Genomic DNA, 21,414 nt, shown 5'->3' with positions numbered 1-21,414 from the left:
GATTTGCTGCCTTCTCCGATGGTGGGTGGGGAGCTCACTCTGCCGATACTGCCCTGAACTCTGACACAGACGGCCGGACAGATCGTTACCTGATCCCTCTCGCTGAGGTTTTAGACACTGTGAGCTCACTAACTAAGACAGAGCAGGGAGGTAATTGTTCTCAGAAGCACTAAGTAAATCTGAAAAGCACTCACATGAGCTCTGATGGCTTCTTCCTTCTTAACCCTTTGAAGTCTACTTACTGCAGAAGAAAACGAGAAGGGTTTTTGACTTGCAGCTCTTTAAAACATGCTGTTGTTGTGTTTTAACATAGATATATAGAAATGCAGAAGCCAGCCTGCATTTATGTAAATTCCATGCGAAACAACCGTCTGTGTACACCGTTTTCTTTTTAGTGTCAGGGTGGACAGAATTACCTGTTTGTTTGTTTTTTTCACACATCTGAAATGAGTGGAGCTTGATTATATCCAGGCTCTCAAAGATGAAAGCTTTAATTACTGTTCATAAGATGGTGAGAGTGTTGGTGATCTACAAGGTCTTGCACTAGTGTTGTTAGAAGTCTCAGTTTGTCTGTGTAAATAATTTTTGGAACTACAGATTCTAAACAGCTATTGTCCTTTAGGTTTTCTCTTTCTTATGCGAGTGAATGGTCTCGTGTCTTATCGTCTCAGAAATATTTGCTGACAAATGAATACGTTGGGTTTAATGGCCATTTCGACTGGAAATGGAATGAAGGATAGTCTCTGACTTTTTAAATTACTGTATTTTGATAGATGTAACAGTCATGCTAGTAATGAAATGGGGTGTGTGTGTTTGTACACTCATATTTTGGTATAGATTATTATATATTGCCAATTTCTTTACTGAAGCGTACAAATGGCCTCAAGTTTGTTTGCTGTGTGTTTTTTTTTTTTTTCTTTTCCTTTTTGTAATATGCTTGTGCTGTGGGAGTATCCTTTTGGGGGTGCAGGTACATGGGCTCCTGTAAGTCCCACCGCCCCATCCCCTCACACCCCCACCAGTCCTACAGCCTCCCTCCTGCTTGCTGAGAAATTGCTCCTGACAGCTGATTTGTTGGTTGTCAGAAGTGGTCGCTGTGCGGCTGATAAGGGTGCGGAGGCCTGAGATGGAAAACTAACTGCTTCTCATGATTTCAAAGGCGGACCCATCACGGCACAGCCCCGCAGACACATGTAAATGTCTCCCAGCAGAAAAGGGACATTTTCCCCCACGCCAGTTTTGCTCTCTTGTGACTTAAACTCACATTTTGTTCGCATCTGAGAGTGGCTACTTTTGGGCGAAAGGCACCTGAAGTACTGTCTCTTATTAAACTCTGTTTGAAAATGTTATTTCATGCTTTTTTTTGTGCATATGTTTATTGTATTGTCTACAACGTGTGCGCATCTTTAGCCGAGTGCCACCGATTCCTTTTTACAGAGAACAAAGACAGACGAATGCGAAGAGGCGAGGCCATAAGGCAGGATAATCAGGTCCAGAGAGAGTGTGACTGGAGCTGCAGATAGGAAACAGTGACATCTTTTCTGATTAGCTGACGCAGCAGGCCGGCTCCACAGTGTTTAAAGGTATAAAAGCAGTGGATGTGGAAATGGCCCCAGGCCGGCTGGGCCTCAGACAGGCAGATCTGTCAAACAGGGCAGATGAGCGAGGTAGGAAGACACAGGGACAGGGAGAGAGAGAGACATGGAAGCATCACAGAGCCTATACCTCTGGCCCATATCCCGCGTCACCCCAAGGGCTTTCCAGGACAGGTGGAGCAGGAAAAGGAGGAGGGAACAGGACAGATCCCAGGGTTTTATATCCAACCTGGGAGCACAGAGTGGGACCCAATCCAGCCTCCAGGCGAGCATCAGCCCCAGGCAGCAACAGGATGCCCTAATGGGCTCGTACAGGAAGCCATCGTGAGAGGAGAGGTCACTGAGTAATTGGCTGCAGATTCCGTTCCAGCATCCGCCTATGAGAGCACAAGGCAGCAGCTCCAATAACTCACATTATCTCCAGGATGGCAGCTGTGGCTAGAGACACTGCCTCACCCTAGGGGTGGGGGGGTTAGAAGTGGGAGGGTCTCCATCTCATTCAAAGTGGAATTTGCACAAGCGACAAATTAGGGTAATGACCGTGAATCACCTCCTGGGTTCAGACATACAATAAATGACCTCAATTAACCTTTGCTGCACCCCAACATGAGGGGCTTGTATAGTTACACTGTGACTCATGGCATAGATACTGCTGCATCATTTAGGGCTACAGTAGGCTCACAGACTTGTAGCCACCATCAGAGAGGCTGACAGGCCATGAGCATCCTGCTTTGACTAAAATTATAACTGACCAAACATGAACCTTTTAAGTATCGTGCCTTTTTTGAAATGGTTCTGCAACAAGAACACACACGTGAAATAAAACAGGATGCTCATGAGTAAATATGCGAGGATGTGTTGTTTTCTTTGCTACCAATTAATAAAATGCCCTGAATATTGCTGAATAGTTAGGACGCTAGTAAAATAGTGACTACTTGTTATTCTGAACAGCTTATAATACACTCATCATCAAAAAAAAGATGGACCTAGAAACAAATGTAGGACTGTTAAGCTATTTGTAAGGAAGATGCAAGTTACCAGGAGTAATAAATTATTACAAATGTGCACAGATATGGCAATATTTATGGAGCTACACATTCACATGTAGTGTCTCTCAGTGCGGTGCTGAGGCATACTGAAATACGCAACATGCCAGACGTCTCAGCATGGAGTTGTCGAGATTCATAATGGTGTCCTGCCGTAATCCATCCCATGCCTGTAATATAGGCCAAAGGTGATCTGAAATCGCACCTCACACCACAACTCCAGACCTTCTGGACATGTGACGCGTGGCAACACACAGTTTGTTTTGATGCTGACCACAGTGCTTACACACACGGATTCGTTGGTCGTCTCCACAAAGACAAAAATGGGTTACTTTTACTTTGGTGTCGATGACAAGGTGTTAAGGGTAGTCGTCGTAATGCATCATGCAGCCGTCTGTCGACTGCTGGCACTAACAGGATGACTCATGTAGGGCAGAATGACTGGCTGAATGTCAGTTGTGGTTGTAGGGTCACTGTCGGACAATCAGTCTGTTCTCCCAGATCCTTCGGGTTGCTGGTGTCTGCTGGGAAGACAATCCCGGCCCCTCCATTCCAACTGCCCAAACTGGTTTCGAACTCTTCTCTGAGGAACACTTCACTTGCAGAGATGGTACCAACACGACAGCACGAGTCTGAACGGAAAGCACACGCAACAGGATGACCTTATGTAGTCAGTCAGGCACAGTGTTAAGGCCTGTCCATGCTTTACGGCCCAGCATGTAACGGCGTGCCGAACCTACCCACCAAGTTTCATTCTTGTCGGTTGATTCCTGCTGGGTGATTATTTTCTTTTAACTACGAGTGTATGTAGATCAGACAGTTCCTGTTCTGTGGAGACAACCTGAGGCTGAGACTGGGGCTTTCACAACATCTTTCTGCCTTCACAGTGTGCAGTTCACCTTTCAGCATTTCAGCATTTACCCTAAAGGAGAGATATTTGTAAGAGGCCCGATGGTTCTGGGTTATGAAGTCAAGGAGCACATACAGCCGTGAATTCTCTCCTCCGCAAACAAAGACCACTGTACTTATAATCACTCGCAGGTCACGTGGGGTCACAGTGAGGGCTGGCAGTTTGTTTATCTGTCGCTCTCTTATCGGCCCTCGTGCTCTTTTTTTATCTGCTTTTATCACAGCGGGCATGAAGAGGGCTCCGCCGCTTCCTCTTTCAGGCTCTCTGTCGACTGTGCTGACCTGTTGACCCTAAGGGCTTATCTCTCACTTTCTTAAAAGACCAGAAGCCGTGTCTGAATGCAGTGGGGTGCCAGAGTTGCGCTACGAGGCTCTGGTACTTCGCTCGGCCTTCTCTTACTTTGTCTGTTGTTTGTTGAGAGCTTGTACTGATTAACCTACAGGAGGGCTCTGCCTGACCTGGACTGTAGCTGAGGGGCGTGTGGGTGTTTGTCTTAAGCTTGTGTGTTTGGAATGTGGGTGAATGTGTGTGTTTGGAATGTATTTTAAAAACTGTTTAAGAAGGAGCTAAAGGGGGAAATATCAAATATTTACAAATATGACACTTAGCCTCCACTTGTTACTGTGCACTTTATGCTATGAATTTACAATGCTGCTGCATCCAGACGGTGTGCAATTGGTTTATATCCCACTTTCATACTCTGAGGATGAAGGTTCTTTGTGAAGTATTGTCAAATCGCACTCCCCCTATGTGTTTGTAACTGTATATGCATGTTTCAGTAGCCTGTAAGTGTTCTATTCCAAATTTCAAGTTTTTCAGATGACTAGCTTACTCTCAATACTGTCTTTTGTTATTCATTAGATGCATTTCTTACTCATCGGAATAGTAGGATTTGTGCCAGCATTTTCAATATGGTTGACAAACTTCTTAGGACACTTAGGAGTATGGAAAATAGCATGTCATGCATTGAAACACCAGCAAAAAAAAAAAAAAACCCAACCAAATATTTAGTAATGGGATTCAGATGCAGGGCTGGCTCTATGAATCTCATTAAACAGGCTTTGAGCTTCCTCCCTCTCGGAGGAACAGACTCATAGCTATTTTAATAATGCCCAGGTCTTCATCACTTTAACAGCAAAAGAGCCCCTGCGCTGCACTAGATACATAATTTTCACGTCATTAGGAGCCAATAAAGTGTAGATTGCTGCATGACTCAATGACTCATTTATGTCTGCGCCATGCAATATTAGCAATCAACAGATATTTGTTGCTTTTCCTGTTCATTTAACTGCTTCTGTGTTAGTTCACGTCAGTCATGTGCTTCATTTTTTTTCTCTCTCTCCTCTTTCTGTCTCTCTCTCCTCTTTTTTGTCTCTCTTTTGCCCCCCCTTTCCTCCTTGCCTTCTCTCTTCCTCTCTGCAGGATTTGGCTTTGTAACTTTCGAGAATGAGGATGTGGTGGAGAAAGTCTGTGAGATTCATTTTCACGAAATCAATAATAAAATGGTAAGTGAGTTTTCACCTCAATTTTTCAGTCAGGGCGCAGGATTAATATTTGATAGCGGGAGCCGAGGTGGTCTTCGTAATGGCCGGAGAGCAGCTGGGGTGGTCCAGGAGCAGGTGAAGCAGGGAGTCTTCCCCATTCGCCGACATACTGGGTGTGGGCTATGCCATGTTATTGCTGTGCACTGGCCACAAAGCATGAAATTGTGCCTTGGAGCCTTGTCCACCAGACTAGGAGAAGCAACCTGTCTGTGCCTTCAGTCGCAATTCCCTCGGCCAAGGAGGGCTGCAAGAGGAGCTAGCGTTCATTTTGGGGGCCTTGTTAAAAGTGTATGATGGAAAGATTGCAAAGAGATTTAAAAATGATAGCCTTGGCTGCTAGCTGTGCGCTACCTGGCACCCTGCTTACTGTTTTATAGTTTCTGCTGAATTTTTTATTCAATTTTTTTCAGTGTCCTGCCTGCCGTTTTAAGAATGAAGGGCACTTGACGGACAGGGTTGCGACCCTGAGGCTAAGACAGTAAGGACACTGTTTTGACTAGCAAAGCATTCCCTCGGCCTGCACTGTGTAGCATTAACAGCGGCACAAGGATGAGCGAATCTATCCCCGTTCCACTTTATCACAAACCAGCAGAATTGCTGATGAAGGCCAGCATGCAAGTCCTTCAAGTCTAATGCACTTATGGGCCTCAGATATTTCACAAGTCAAGTTTGTCATAGCAACTGACTTGCAGATGAACAGCTCAAAGTGAGGAACTATTGGAGGCTTTTGTTAAGCAGCGCGTCTTGGCATTTCTGATGAAACAGGGTGACACATGGAGACTGGCCTGTTCTGGATACTGCCTGAAACTCCAACAGACACGCTACTAGCATGCTATTGATTTTTATATAATATTGCATCAAATGCTCTCATTGTTCAGGGAGCACCAAGCTCTTTTTTTCCTGCTTCTTTCAATTTCTCTAAGCAGGACACTGGCAATCCATCGACTAGCAGCATTAAATTGGGCCATGGGGGGATTGCATGCATCGTTAGGACCAGTAGGGGAGGTTAAGGAGAGAAAGAATATGGTTGGGGGGAGGTGGGCGAGAAGATTTAACCACTATGTCCATTATTGGCTTCCTTCCCATGAAAAACGACAGCTTTGTTGTGGTTATGCTGTTCACGTTTGACAGAACTCGGCAGCGAATAGAAGAAATGGAACCAATAAAGTGGTCAAGGACCTTTTTTTTTTTGAAGCAGGTTCCACTGTTTCTTTCTTTCTGTTTCCTCTCTTCCTAGCAATATCAAATGCTGTCGTGAAGTTGCTTTTGCCAGAAAGATCAAAGTGGTCTCTGAAGCATCATCTGCTCATAAGCTCTGTGTGGATATTTGACTTGCTAATTCATCCATGGTAATATTGTTATTATGTTGAATATTTTGTAAAATGGCAGTAATGATCTCCCTCTGCTAGCGGAGGCGCCAGCTCAATGCGTGCATTGCCTCGTTGGTCTGCGGCCATCTCCAGAAGCACCATCTGTGACCCCTTAGCCCTGGGCTTTGGGAGAGTGGAGGAGCTCTTTTTAGAGAGCCTCTGATGACCGGAGAGGCCACTCAAAAGCTGCCGGGGCTCTGGAGGGCCTTAAATGGCTCTGAATGCTTCCAGGCCCTGGAAAAGATGGAGTATCCCAGACCCCAGGCCTGCTGATCACTCCGTTTGATATCTGGCCTGAATGCCTGGTCCACTATTAAACATTCAAGAGATACCTCTTCTCTCTCTCCCTACTGAGGCTGGAGCACAAGGGACTCTGACCTGCTCCAGTTAGGTCCTCTTACTCTCTGTGCACTCTTTGCCCTGACCACAACACAGGTGAGAAGGAATACTTCAGAGCTAGTTCGACTGAAGCAGTGGATCAGTTCCTCATTTACTCAACTCTTGGAGTTGGGAAGCTGCTGTTCTCTCATTTGTTAACGTTCAGAAGCTCCATGTATTTTAAGATGGAAATATATGTTTGGGGAACATATGTTTGGCAACAGTCACAGTTGCTGAAAAGACAGCAAAATTACCCACTTACAGAGCAAGAACAGAGCTATATACTCATAAAGAAAAAGAGAAGGGGGGGGGGGGGGGGTGATTAAACTCGTGATCATCTTTAAGGGCTAAATTAAGCTAGTAAGGGCTAAACATAAAGCTAGTAATTAAAAATATTTAAAGCTCATATACCGAATAACACCAGGCACATCCATAGCATTTTGGAGGCTTCATAATAACAGTCCACAACAAGCTCCTTGGAGTTTAAAGAGATCACAGTTTCACGACGGCAGAAAGCAACTCCAGACTATTTCACCAACACATTAGTTACACAGTGGAACTAATTTGTGGTGAAAGGCTGCAGCATTGTTTGCAATCAAAGAGAAAACAGAGGTGGATGGGAGGCACTATGAATAGAGCAGACTGAAATAGTCATATTTTTTCCCCTGCTCTCTCCTTCACCGGCACATTCTATGCTCATAATATCCTTTGCTCTCAGCTTTGTGCTGAAGTGCATACTTCCCATTCCACATATTTCCTCTGCAGACACACATTCCTTTCACTCTTCTTGCTTTGTCCTTCTTCACTCTCCTGCTTTAGTGGCTGTCAGGAGGTTAACAGCATCAGAGCTGCCTGACTGGACTCGATGAGTGCTTCACCTGCTCTTATTCACGCAGCTGCAGAACAGCTGGGCGGAGAGGATACTGTCCCTGCGTCTGTCTATTGGAAAATACCTACAGATAGAAGAGGCACCGGAGCTGAAGGAGGGGTTTCATGGCCAGTTATATGACCATAGACCTCCCTGTGTGTATGTGGAGTGGAGTGGAGTGGGGGAGCGTTCAATAGCAAGCTAATTTTAGCCCAGCCCCACTACTCAGGAAGTGTTATTTATACTCTGATGGCTCTTTGACACCATGGAAGAAGTGACTGTATCCTGACCTGGAATAAACTGTCCCTTTGGGGGTCCTCATGACCACATGATCATAGGAGTCTGTCTGTCTCTCTCTCTCTCTCTCTCTCTCTCTCTCTCTCTCTCTCTCTCTCTCAGGGATTTGTTACCTCATTTTTTCTTCTAATTCGGTTTTCCTCTTCCTTCATTCACCCCTCCTCTTACTTGCTAATTCAGATATAGTGCTTTTCAATAGACCCAAATGCTTCACATTCTTTGGAAGATGAAGGAGTCTGTGTTTCTTTCTTTCTCTGTCTCTCTCTTTATATCTCTCTCTCGCACACACACTCACCATGGCTCTTACTCATTCTCTTTATCTCTTCTTTGACCATAGTCTTCATCTGCCTTTATTCTTTTGTTCTTTCTATAACTAAGGGCTTTACTAAGTAATCTAGTGCTCAGTCAGTATCCCTGTTTTTGCAGGAAGAGCAGTGCTGCCCCATAGCTTCTCCGTGCCTGTGCTGTTGAGATGTGAATTCTGTTCTCATGTCCTCTCGACGATGCCCTTACCTCCTGCAGCCAGTGCAGAAATTGGCGCTCTCATTTCTCCGCTGCTTCCTCTCAGCTTGACCCGGCCTCAGAGAACTGCCCGCTGCCACTCAGCCCATTAGCATGTATGATAAGTGACAAGTGTGTCGGCCAGCCAATTTAGAGCCTGCCTCGCCATGCTGAGGCTCCAGCCTGTAGTATCATTGACAGATAATCTACAGCTGTGAGGAGGGAATGGGGAGAAGTAGCAGTTTAGGATGTGAGGAAAAATATTCGCCTTATTCCTGCTACTTTCCTTCTTCACCAGGAAACTGAGAGAGATCAGTGTCATTACTGTCGCAGTGTTTTCCCGGGTTATTAGGACTTTAGCTAGCATGATTCTCATCCCGTTCTGACAAACCCTTAAGCTTTATGTCCATTATATTTGCCAGAACCAGCTGAGGGCCCTTGGTGTTGACACCAAATAAATATAATACAAAATAATGAATTGCCTGAAGTGACCGATGAACTGTTATGTAAAAGTAACCATTTGGTCATGTATCAATAGTAGCTAACATCACTGCTGCGTTTTTTTCCACTTAAAATGGGTCTTTTTGAAAATTGTTAATAGGTTTCATTGTTCTGGTTCATTTTTTACTTTTCAACATCGTGAACTATGATTTTATTTAGATCCAACAGCAGTGAAAAATGTTTTTGTTCTTTTTTTTTTTCAATATTACACATCCTTTGAAGAGAGTGGATAATGCAGAACTCGCATAAAAAATGATGGATTTCCTTCAACATCAAATATTGCATCAGTTAACTCTGGAGTTAATGTAATCTCAAAAGCCAGGCTCAGTTACTTATTTGAAGTGAAGCTGTACCAGTTTAACCTGCAGTTTTTTGTGGGGCAGTGGACAGTGGCTGAAAATGGTGCCGTTATGAGTTAGTACCAATGCATCGAATCAATTACAGAGAACTTCATAGATCTGTGTGCTATTTTTAAACAACGAACAACAGGAAAACAACAGAAAATACAGATCCAGTGACTACAGGAAGGTACATCTTAAGATGAAATGCTAGACTGCATCTTTTATGTCCATAATTATCATGTGGAATCGTAAAGGTCTTTGTGGTCCACCGTTTTTTTGGTGATTTGGATTCCAATTCCTTTGGCCTTAATATAGAAAAAATAAACTGAATACTTACAGACAGAGCAATATGTGTAGTAAAGAAATAATTTGGGATTCAAAATAAGAATTCCTCTAGTATTTTTCACAATTGTTTTTTTTTAGGACCAAGTCTCAGAAAAGCATTCTTGCATTCTGTCCCATTTAACATACAGCGCACCTCTCACCAGCAACATCCACATGACCTACAAGTGTTCTTAATGAAACAAGTGCAGCACATTATCTTTATTGTTCTGTTGTCTTAAATTTGAGGTACAGTAATAGTCTTTTATTACACTGCAGTACTAACAATGACAATAAAATCCATGCCATTCTATAGTCAGTATGTTGTTAGCCAGTGAAAAAGCCAGGCGCTCTGAATCCAGCAGACTTAAAGTACCCCATGTTTATGTTAAAAATGGCTCTTAAATGCCATTTACGAAGAAATCTGTTGACTTGTTCCTAGTAATTTTCACATATATATATTTTTAACTTCTTTATCTAATCTGTTGTTTATTGCCACTGCCATCTTTGGTGACCGTAGGTGTATTTACACACACTGCCAGTGCTGTCTTAAGAGTTGTTTGGAGCTAATGGAGGGTGATTGTGAAATTTGAAAGGATCACTGTAATTTAGCGGCTTGTAATGGAGCATGGTATTTCCAGAGTGCTTTCCGAGATCAGCAAATGTCAAAACAGAGAAAAGAGGGGCATTCAGTGCATTCTGCCTTTAAATTGCAGGGAGTAAGGAAGGGAGAGATAAAGAGAGCGGGGGGAAAAGGGTGAGAGCGAGTACAGTTGTGCAATGTTCTCTCCATAACTGACCTTGCTAAAACAGCACATTGAGGGAGAACGATATCATAAAGATCACTGAGCTTTTACAGCTTCCTAACAGTAGCTGATGTTGCACATAAAAAAAACGAAGGCAATAAAAGACGTGTTCTCTAATAGTCCTCTGTACCTGCTCGTGTGTGTGTGTGTGTGTCTCTGTTTGTTTGGTTGTATGAGCAGAGAAAACCCCTGATTAAATACTTGAGCTGTTTTGATTCAGATTTTTTCCCATCTGGATGTAGTTTGCACTGTTCCCAGTGTAATGTTCAGTTGAAACAGACATTCTGTTTGGGCGGCATAAATAGCCTCTGACAGGCTTTCTTTTTTCGGCGGCGAATATAGATTTCTGTGTCAGACGGAAGAGCTGTAAGTGTATCAATAATGTACGGGGAGCCCAAGTCTCAGATGTAATTTCATTCAAGTTGCGATGAATTATGCTTCAGTGTTAAGCCGCGTGTTCTGCTGCCTCTGGGCAAAAGAGCAGGGGGTTGATTTTTTTTTTTTTATCCCCCCCCTTCCTGTTCCATCGTATCTGTTTTATCTGCGGGAGCCACACAAACAAGAGTGAACTGTGTTGCGCTTGACCCCTCTCAAGCGAACGGAACATCTGTTCAGTCCTGGACGCTGTGATGAAGGAGAAGGCCGCTAAGCTCGGCGCCTGTAGAAGGCAGTGATTAATATTGGCCGTATGAACATCCGCTTTGACCTGAGGAACTGTTGTATCTGCCGATGGTTCTTCAATTCTTAATGTCGAATGTAAGATGTCACTTGTGCCAGTTTATGTTAGAGGGTACTGCAAGAGGTTATTACACCTTCCAGCTTGGAATCCCTTGGGTTTCTTATGATGTGACTCATACATTTATATTAAAATATATCAGCTGCTGTTATACATATGTAGCTGACTATCAGACAGCCTGCTTAGATAGACTGTAGTGTTTGAAAATGATTTATTACTACTACTGAGCTGATATTGGAATTGCAGGTGATAACTGCCAGCAATTATAGTTTTTTATCTTGCACTTATTAGTGTTGAGGATATGATTCATTCTGTTTATTTTATTTAAATGGATGGAATAATGGATAAGAGGAAGGTAGGATTTCCAAGACAAGACTCTGAATGTTATAAACACCTGTCATAGTAAGTGGTCCTGGAGTTCTGCCGAGTGATGTACTTGTTTACAAATTTTTTATCTTTTTAGATGTGAAACAATAGCGTTCTGACATAAATCACACTCCTCCCTTATGTTTATCAGATTAAAAGGGACTAATTGGAGGTATTACCACGCCAATAGTTTTCTGTAAGTTGTAAGAACTGCGCTTTGCGTCAGTGACACTGAGTGCCCCTGTTAATGGAACCACTTTAAGCACTTTATTGCCACAGAAAGGTGGGTGTTCATTATCAGCTATCTGTATTCTCCTCCTGTGCTTCCCTTGATTTTACTAGTTATTTCTGATTTCTCTAATAGCCCTTTGTGGTGCATGATATTAGCTGCCATTATGAAGTATTTTCTGTGTGTGCAGCAGTATTTGATAATCTACTTTCTTTCTGCCTGGGAGAAAAGTTACATATTGTTTTCGACTATAAAACCAAGCACACCAGTTCAATAGCACAGACCAAAATGGACGTACGAGGTGGTCTGGTCCATTTCGTGTCTGCCTTTTTGAAACGCTCCACAGCTATTCTTCCTGAGGAAATGAGACTGATTTCTCAGACAGAGCTCCGCAATATGTGGGCAGCTGCCAGGAATCCTAACTTCGTCATTGTGACAATCTGAGCACAGCATGGCCGATGAAGTTGTCCTCCTTGTGCTGGTCTGCTGTCTGGAAGGAGTGTTTATTTATGGGGGTTGGTTAAGTGCCTTTCATGTCGGGCATTATTTGATCCCCCCAGTTCTCAGGAGCGAGGCGGGCAGCTGGTGTGTTTTGCTGCACTGCAATTCTCTGAGACGAAAAAGAGTGGGAATGAGTGAATCAGTCTTCTGAAGTGCTGCTTTCTTGTTGCTCTGAGAGGTTGTCCCCCCACCACCCCGTCTTGCCTCCTAAAAGAGAGGCAAATGTGTTTGAAGGAGCAAAATTTACATGCGTCCCATTTTGCCGATTATGGTGATTAATTGAATTTTATTTCCAGGACACACTTCTCAGTTTAAACGGCAGAGTTTTTTGGAATGTTCATATAGTTCTGTGTTGAGATGCCTTGGGGAGATTTGACTGAGTACAGTAATCACAGTCGGCTTCATCTCCTTCCACTTCTAATATTCAGGCTGATAGAGGCGTATTCCCAACATACAGCACAGTTTGTGTTTATGAACACCTTCCTCTAGAGACACAGTTGGATATAATTTTTCAAACTTTGTCTTATGACACTGCAACGTATATGCATAAAGTCTATGGATTTAACAGGTTACAAACCCTTAATATTATAACTTCTCTAGATCTTGACCTTGTACCACCCTGTTCTTCAATGGTCAGGACCACCACAAAGCAGGAATGATTTGGGTGGTGGCTCATTCTCAGCGCTGCACTGACACTGATGTAGTGGTGTGTTAGTGCATGTTGCATTGGTATGAGTGGATCAGACACAGCAGTACTCCTTGAGTTTTTAAACACTGTTCACTCATTGTCCACTCTATAAGACCTACCTCATTGATCCACCCTTGTAGAGGTAAATTCAGGGACAGTAGCTCATCTGTTGCTGCAGTTGCAATGATATATGTGCTCGCGACCTGAAGGTCATGTGGCTGAAAACTGGCACCTCTGGGGAGTCTGAAGTTTAGGTGCTTGGACCCTTTAATTGACACTCACTCTTGTATTTGAGTGATGCAAATGCAGGTTTTTATGCATTAGCTCTCTTTACAGTGCTCATTAAATGGTTGAAAATACCACACTGCTTTTAGAACGAGTTCCCTTGCAGTGTCCTCTCACCTCTTCTCAAAGTCAAACAGATAGCCTGCAGTTTTAGTGCAAGTGACATCACTTGTCAGAAGGTCGCTTCGTTGGCAGCAGCAGATTAGCAGATTGGATCTAATCCATCCCTAACCAGCCAGCTAATAAGCTGTGTGTGTGGGGGAGAGAGAGAAAGAGAGAGAGAGAGACAGAGTGTGTGTGTGTGTGTGTTCTCTTGAACTGATCGATCCCCTGCTGTCCTGTCTCACACCTCGGTCTGTTCACTCCAGCCCACTGCTGAGGACATAGCCTCTAATGGCCACATTTGTTCCATTACAGCACAGCTGCACTTGCACCCTTCATTTCCTGACAATTAGTGCTCTTACAGAACACTCCTCTCTCTCTCCCTCCCTCTCTCTCTCTCGCTCTCACTGCCTGTTATTCTGTCTGCGTATGAAATTTCTAAATGCTGTATATGTTGAGCTCCACCCGCTGATTGCTTTCCGTTCTCAGGTTTAACAGATGGTTGCAGGGCCAGGCAGGGTTTATGCCCTTTCACAAACGTTTTGGTTCCACAAGGAGTCATGTCAGACCAGTCCAAGGACTGCGGATCTCAAAGGAGTCTCTTAGAAGATTCTTAAAGAAGCACAAAACTTGCTGATCAATCTACATGTGTCTCTCAGCATTTCTTATGGTATAATTGTATACTTTTAAATGTACGTAATGAATAGTATATACTAGAAACTTGCCTCGCATTTTAGTTTTGGGGGTAAAAGGTTCTTCTATTGTAACAAGCTTGACATTATAACTATAAACAACCCCTTTTTGGTGCAATATATAACCCTTTAGCACATTGTCTGTGAATATGAAGAAGGCTTTCACAATGCAAAGGACTCTTTAATCATGCAAAGAGCCTTTTAAGTGTCCACGGTTCTGCATAGAACCATTTTCTTCACTAAAGATCCCACAAAGGGCCATCCTTTTAAAGGCAAAGCATGGTCAGATGAATTAAAGAAGTAAATAGTCATGTTTCAAATTCAAATCATAATAGATAAAGCATTTCAGTGCTGTGTTGTTGGCACATGCCTTTTGCTTGGCATCCTTCACTGTAATACGCTTCTTTTGATGTTTCATGCTCGGAATTTGCTAGGAATTCCCTCTCCCTCCCTCCTCTCTCTCTCTCTCTCTCTCTCTCTCTCTCTCTCTCTTCCCTTCTTTCTCCGGCCTGCTCGCAGCCCTTCCCTGTGCTCGCAGGTCATTAGCCGCAGGCCTCATATTTTCATTAACAAGTGAAGGAGCTCATCAGTGGCCTGCCTCAGCCAGTTGGCTAATTAGTTAAGTAATAATGTGGAACAGCAGTCATGGCTCTTAACGGCCCATTGATGGCTGGCAGATCAGAAGCGCGGCCTTTCTGCGCCTATTAGCAACACACCGAGAGCACAAGCCTCCGTCGCTGAAACCACATACTGACATAATTACACGCGTCACACTCTCCTCATACGCGTGCTTTCACACACTCCTCAGATTCATTGTTTAATTAAGGCATGTTGTGTTTGTAAGAGAGAAGGAGCACTTTGGGTGTTTGTTGGCACTTGATAACATACTTGTTCTGGAATTGGATTAGGACGTCTGGCGTCATGTGATTTCTCCGCTTTGCTTGGCCCACAATGCTGCGGGATTGTCACTACAGCGGGCATATGAACAACACTTAGTAAATCAAATTAAAAACGGGCCGTTCAGGAAATGTGAAGTGTACAATTTGTCTTGTTTTGTGTACGTGAAATTCAAGCCTTTCTGCTCAGTGCTGTTAATTCAGACCGAGCCAGAAACTCTCATTTTTACCAACACATTAATATAGTAAAACTACAGCAAGATTTTGAAGGTTGTGCCAAAGCGGGGGTTTGAGAAGGGAATTGCTCTGCTGTGTCGTCTATGGTTTGTCAGCTACGAAACAGAGAGGAGAGAACAGAGCACCAGTCCGCAGTGGCAGCAAGCAGAGCATGGAGAACAAATTGCGACATTGTATTTAAAATCTGTTTCAGGCAGAGTGGGAGAGGGAGGCAGGCCCGCAGTGAGAGGGACAGACAGTGAGTCAGTGTAGCAGCAGCTCCAGTGAGAGGCAGACATGCGTCTGTAATGCAGACAGACGTGCGGGTGGACATGCTCAGAGCAGTCTGCCTACTCCGCCAAGCAGAACCCCTCTGAGGGGTGGACAGCATGGGACTCAACAGCCAGTTTCTGCTGTCTGCACGCTGCGCTCCACCTAATACCACTGCAAGAGAAGGAAAAGCAGACAAAAACATACAGCAAGCATGGGCATAGCTGACTGAATATGTTTTTCAGAATCTAAGGGTATGTTCTTTTGCAGCAGGTTTGATTCAGTGAAAGTTGTGACTATATGACTTTGTTTACAAATCTGGCACGTCTGGTTTGTCCAGGCCTAGAGAACTGAAATACAACACTAAATCACATCTAACACATCTTAAAATTATTTTTATCCACATTTTTTTTCTTTTTCAGTGTATAAACTTTGTTAAAAACCAACTTTGCAAAATACAAACCCAATATCTTTTCTCTATCTCTAACAATAAACATTCGAAATGCTATGCAACCTCATTGCACTATTATGTGTATTTTATTGTGCTCATATTGGCAGCTTATTCTCATGTTCATTCCAAGACCTGGATTTAGGCTGTTCTCCAATATGGCTTCTTGTGTGCTCATGTTCTTGCTTGACGTCATCTTCCACCGCCCAAGTTATGTTCCAATACTCAAGAAAGCAAAGGCCAGGAACGGTTAAAAAACCTGGTATTTGTTCTCAGTCTACCCCAAGTAACGAGGATGCTTCTGTTCATGACTTGCCAAAGACAGTGACCTAAAAGTCCCATCATTCGTTGAAGTGAGGTGGCGACTCAATAACATTTTTACAAACACCGCAAGTCCATTCTTTGCATTCTTGTTATTGAGAAACAGGGCTAATTTAGAAGACTGTAAGAGCAGTCACGGTCTCTGTAGCCTTTGAATGCTTTTCAAATATTAGTTCATTTAAATTTCAGATTTCACAGAAATGCCACTCCCTGCTACGAGTATTTAATCGTTTGACTGGTTTGCCCAAGTCCAAGCCTCCTTTCAGACTTTTATAGACAGTCCAAATTTTGTCTCAGAGACTTCATTTGAGATTCACCCCCATGGGGTTAAATAAGTGTTTGGCTCACACTCTTGGGTACCGTGCAATACAGTACTGTAACAGTCCACATGCTGAAATATACGTGCATGTTTGAGGTTGATATACACACTACGTTAGTTTAAATGTAATAAGAACATGCTTGCATTGTTCCAGTGTGTATGCAAAGTCATACTATTGTTTATGTTTGGTGTGTCATTGTGCCTTGTGTTGTTTAGCTCTCAGACACTTGGCTGTGCATTGAGGAGGAGGAGGGCCAAATGTCAATCAGCTCGATGGGGAAACGAGCGTGAGATGGCGGTGGGCTCAGGCGGAGGGGTTGGGGGGATGTGGAAGAGAAGAAAGCGCCCCGGGTGGAATTGGTTCGGTGATGAGGACCAGACGAGAGCAGCGAGACGGAGAGAGAGATGGGAACATTTCTCAGGGAAAAAAAAAGAAAGGAAGAGAAAAAACTTTTTGCCTGGAGACACTGCATGGCATGCCTCGGCAAACAGGCACACACATAAAGTCACTGTTAGCATTGTGGAGCCATCGGGGCCCCGTCGTACCATCTGAGGAATATAAATGTTGCAATTCCACAGGCGCAACAGGGAGTTTGTTTCATTTTCTTTTGTTTGTGCTTTCATTTTAGAAAACGACTGATCTGCAGTCTGCAGAAACCAATGTGTTCGTCTTCAATGTCACGCTGGGTCGACGGGTCAGAGCTAAACGCATAAAGACTCATAAACCACCTGTCATTAAACAGGTCCAAATCACGACACTTTCATAACATCAAGTCCACAATTCGAGTCCTGGTCTTCATTACGTTAATGTTTTCCAGTTCAGTGTCTCTTGATTCGTTCATTCATTGACTGTTACCGCTTATCCACTTCAGGGTCACGGTGGGTCCCGAGCCTACCCCGAATCACTGGGCGCAAGATGGGTACACACAACAAAAAACACTCAGCTCGCAAAGTAATACATGTTTGTAGTGGGAGTAGCAGTGTTTCAGCCATTTTGAAAGTCATTCAGTGCCCATTTGGCATTGGTCTTAGGTTCATGGTCTTTTACATTTGCAGTTTGAACTTTCATTCATTCATTCATTCATTCATTCATTTCTGGAACCGCTTATCCAATTCAGTGTTCCCAGTGAGTCCAGAGACGACCCAGAATCACTGGGCGCAAGGCCTGATCACACCCTGGAGGGGCGCCAGTCCTTGGCAGGGTGACACACACTCACATTGTCATTCACACATATGGACACTCTTGAGTCGCCAGTCCACCTACCAGTGTGTGTTTGGAACATGAGAGGAAAAAATTCCTTGTGGTATTTTGACCAAAGCATGTCACCGAAGTTTCATTAATACCCCAGAGACCTGTGTTAACTTGTGAAAAAAGGGTATAATATGATTATAAAAATAATAATATTAATTGGGACTGTATTATGTTTCAAATGCATAGATAGTTTTTTTTCCACTAGATCTTTGTCTAATTATTGCTGTGTTCTCTCTCCACAGGTAGAATGTAAGAAGGCACAGCCCAAGGAGGTGATGTTTCCTCCAGGGACGCGAGGGCGAGCCAGGGGTTTGCCGTACACCATGGACGCCTTCATGCTAGGAATGGGCATGCTGAGTAAGATCACTTTCCTTATTACATTCATACTGAGTGCAGCTCTCCTAATGGCACCCACCCTAATGCTCAGTTGATTAACTTAGTATCACTGACATGAGAAACTTTATATATACACATTAGATACACAAATAATGTTTTTGTGTATGTGACCTATAGTTGTAATACAATATTAAAACATTGTCCTGTGCTTTTGTCATTTTATGACAACTATAGCAACTATTTCATTTATTAAAAATGACAGTTGTCATCTAACTTTGTAAAAGCCCTAAAAAATATGTATCAATGCACTAATTCTCACATACTTTTGGATGCTAACAGAAGAAATCAATGCATATGAGTTTGCATCAGTTTTTCCTTGATGGAACGAATGAATGCAGTGACTGATAAATTCTTCTCACTTGCCATTTTCAAACTTTGAATTACAATTATACGTTCACAAATATCACATTAAAACATTTTTGTAAACCCAATATCGTTCATTTTTCAATTGTCGATTTTTCATAGTTGATTTTGAGGCAGGTAAAACATTTAAAAACACTGGGGAACTGAGGACACAGATTTGTAGCAGTTAACCAGGTAAATCCCATTGAGAATATAGATCTCTTTTACAACGGAGACCTGGCTAAGTTTCGAGATAAAAGACTTCAGCTGCTCAACAGTCTGTGGCCATCATTGTCTGATTCTCCTCTTCATGATGCATGATGATGAGCATGATTCACACAGCAGTAGACTGTGTTAACTGGCAACAGTTTTCCGAAAGTACTCTCAAGCCTATGTGGTTTTATTAAAAAAAAAAAAAAAAAAAAGAAAAGCATGATTATTTATTATGCAGTGCAATCTGAGGGCTTGAAGGTCAAGCTCTTTCGACAGTGGTTTCCAGCCTTGCCCTACACACACTGGGATTTCTCTGGATTCCCTGAACCTTTTAAAAAAAATAAAACGGTGAAGTGATTGACAATTCTTTCACAACGTATGGCAGAAAGTGATGAGCCACGACCACCTCTATTTACAAAGACTGAGCCTTTGGTGGAAGCTCTATTTACAACTTCTTTCTTGACCTGCCTATTGTTGAAGGTTTCAAATGATGTAACTTGAATATTCTGTAAAATGTTCACACTGATTTTGTCTCTTTTTTTGGAATGGGTTGCCGGCGTCATATTCCGAATTTATGTAGACTTATAGAATGCAATCAAGTTGCTCTATGGAAACATTGTATATAGTTTCTGTGTACTAGTATCAGTTACATAAATCTTCGAACAACGTCACAGATTCTAGTTTTTATTGCTTTTTTTACATAATGTTTCTACTTTTCTGTAAATATGTTTGTAAATATACATACACTGGTTGTTGCATTTAACTAAAATTTACACTTAAATTTATTATAAATAATCAGAAATCAGAATTGTTCCAGGTGGTGCTGACAACTCGCTAAGAAGATTATTCCCATGATTTATAATTTCTGTTCTATATTATTTGAATCTTGTGGATTTTTATGGTTGCTTGAGGACAGTGTTATCACTTACCTGCCAACGACATTTTATATCTGAATCAATATTTAATTATGTGCTCAGAAGAATGATTTATATCAACTTTGTAACTAAATGACTAAACAAAACTATTCTGATCAGCTGACAAACCCTAGGACTGAACTTCTCAAAAACGTTGTGGTGTGATGAAGATCTCTCAAAGCAGTGCCGATGTTTGATGTGCTGGAACAGGTTAGGTTCGTCACTCTACACATAAAGAACAAAGCGGTGTATGGCTGTGTGAAGGAGGTGGATGGGGAAATGCAGCGGAGGAGTGAAAGTGTTCCTGAGAGACAGAGCTGACACTGGCTCTGGTTTAGAGTTAATGCTGCCACGCTCTGCTGGCAACTCCACTGTCGTCTTACCAGTTTGAAATCCCTTAGCATTTCTGATGGGAGCCTCACTCAGGAATAACTTGGAAATGTGTTTCCAAACATGCATGGAATCTCTCTCTCTCTATCTCTCTCTCTCTCTCTCCAACTGTCTCGATCTCTCTCTCTGTCTCTCTCTCTCTCACTCTATCGATCTCTCTCTCCCTCTCTCTCTCACTCCCTCTATCTCTCCCTCTCTCTCTCTCTCTCTCTCTCTCTCTCTCTCTCTCTCTCTCCAACTGTCTCGATCTCTCTCTCTCACTCTATCGATCTCTCTCCTCTCTCTCACTCCCTCTATCTCTCCCCCTCTCTCAATCTCTCTCTCTCTCTCTCTCTCCAACTCTATCTCTCTCTTCCTCTATCAATTTCTCTCTCTCTCTCTCCCCTCTTCATCTCTCTCTCTCCCCTCTTCATCTCTCACTCTCTCTTGATCTCTTTTTTCTCTCACTCTGTTCATTTTTCTCTCCTCATTTTTCTGTCCCTTTTCTCACTATTCTCTCTTTTTTCTCTTTTTTCTCTCACTCCATTCCTTTTTTCTTTACTCATTTCTCTCTCTCTCTCTCTCTCTCTCGCCCTCTTTCTCTTCCTCTCCTTCAAACCCGTCACACACAGCCACACTCTCGACATCCGCTAAGCTCGCTTCACCTTTTTTCTGCACATTTGACATTTGTTACAAGACGAGGACATGCAGCTGCAGACATGTAACCCCCCCTCACTCCACCCTCCCAACCGCCCAACCTCACACCCTCCCCAATACACACACATGCACACGTGCACGCACTCTCACATCCCCCCAGCATCTCCTGGTTGATCCCCACCCAGCTTCAGTGACAAGAGATAATGACTGTGAGATTGATCGGCTGCTGAAAGTAACTGAAGCAAATAAATCGTTTGATGCCTGGTGCAGAATGCGAATGGCGACTAATGGGGGGGAAGCTGCAGGAGAGGACGTCCCGGCCGTAATTTGGCTTGATGAAGCATTCTCACCGGGCCGGCATGAAATATGTTATTGATATTCCAGCCAGCTCGGCTAGCGCCATTCCCACCAGACCCCCAGCCCATTCCCACCATTCCCAAGTCTCGCCACTCAGTGCTAACCACACCACAGCAATGCTAAATGACTACATTATTTCACCTCAAGCTGAAACGGCTAAACACTTTACATATCCTGTAAAAAAAATAAAATAAAATAAATAAAATAAATGAAAGCTTTTGATTAGAAGATTCTGGTAGTTTGAATACAGGGGGCCAGAGGAGACAATCAGCCTTTGGTACATGGTGCAGATGTGGGCCATTCACACAGATACACAAGAGTCCTGTGTCCACTGATGAAGGACTAGATGAAGACCAACACTAACTCT

The 21,414-nt window shown here is 43.2% G+C and overlaps 1 protein-coding gene across 9 annotated transcripts in view; it reads left to right on the top strand.

The window, feature by feature from the left end:
* Positions 1-21,414, top strand: part of LOC136691772 (RNA-binding protein Musashi homolog 2) — a 248,866-nt gene that overhangs the window by 177,015 nt on the left and 50,437 nt on the right. For all 9 annotated transcript variants that reach the window (XM_066664589.1, XM_066664543.1, XM_066664608.1 and 6 more), the window contains exons 8-9: positions 4,974-5,056; positions 18,042-18,156. In XM_066664589.1, the coding sequence (XP_066520686.1) occupies positions 4,974-5,056; positions 18,042-18,156 (198 nt within the window). The remainder of the gene's footprint in view (positions 1-4,973; positions 5,057-18,041; positions 18,157-21,414) is intronic.

The sequence above is a fragment of the Hoplias malabaricus genome, chromosome 1 (assembly GCF_029633855.1).
Source record: "Hoplias malabaricus isolate fHopMal1 chromosome 1, fHopMal1.hap1, whole genome shotgun sequence".
Taxonomy (NCBI): domain Eukaryota; kingdom Metazoa; phylum Chordata; class Actinopteri; order Characiformes; family Erythrinidae; genus Hoplias; species Hoplias malabaricus.
The sequence above is the reverse complement of the archived record's forward strand: the minus strand, read 5'-3'. Positions and strand labels throughout refer to the sequence as shown.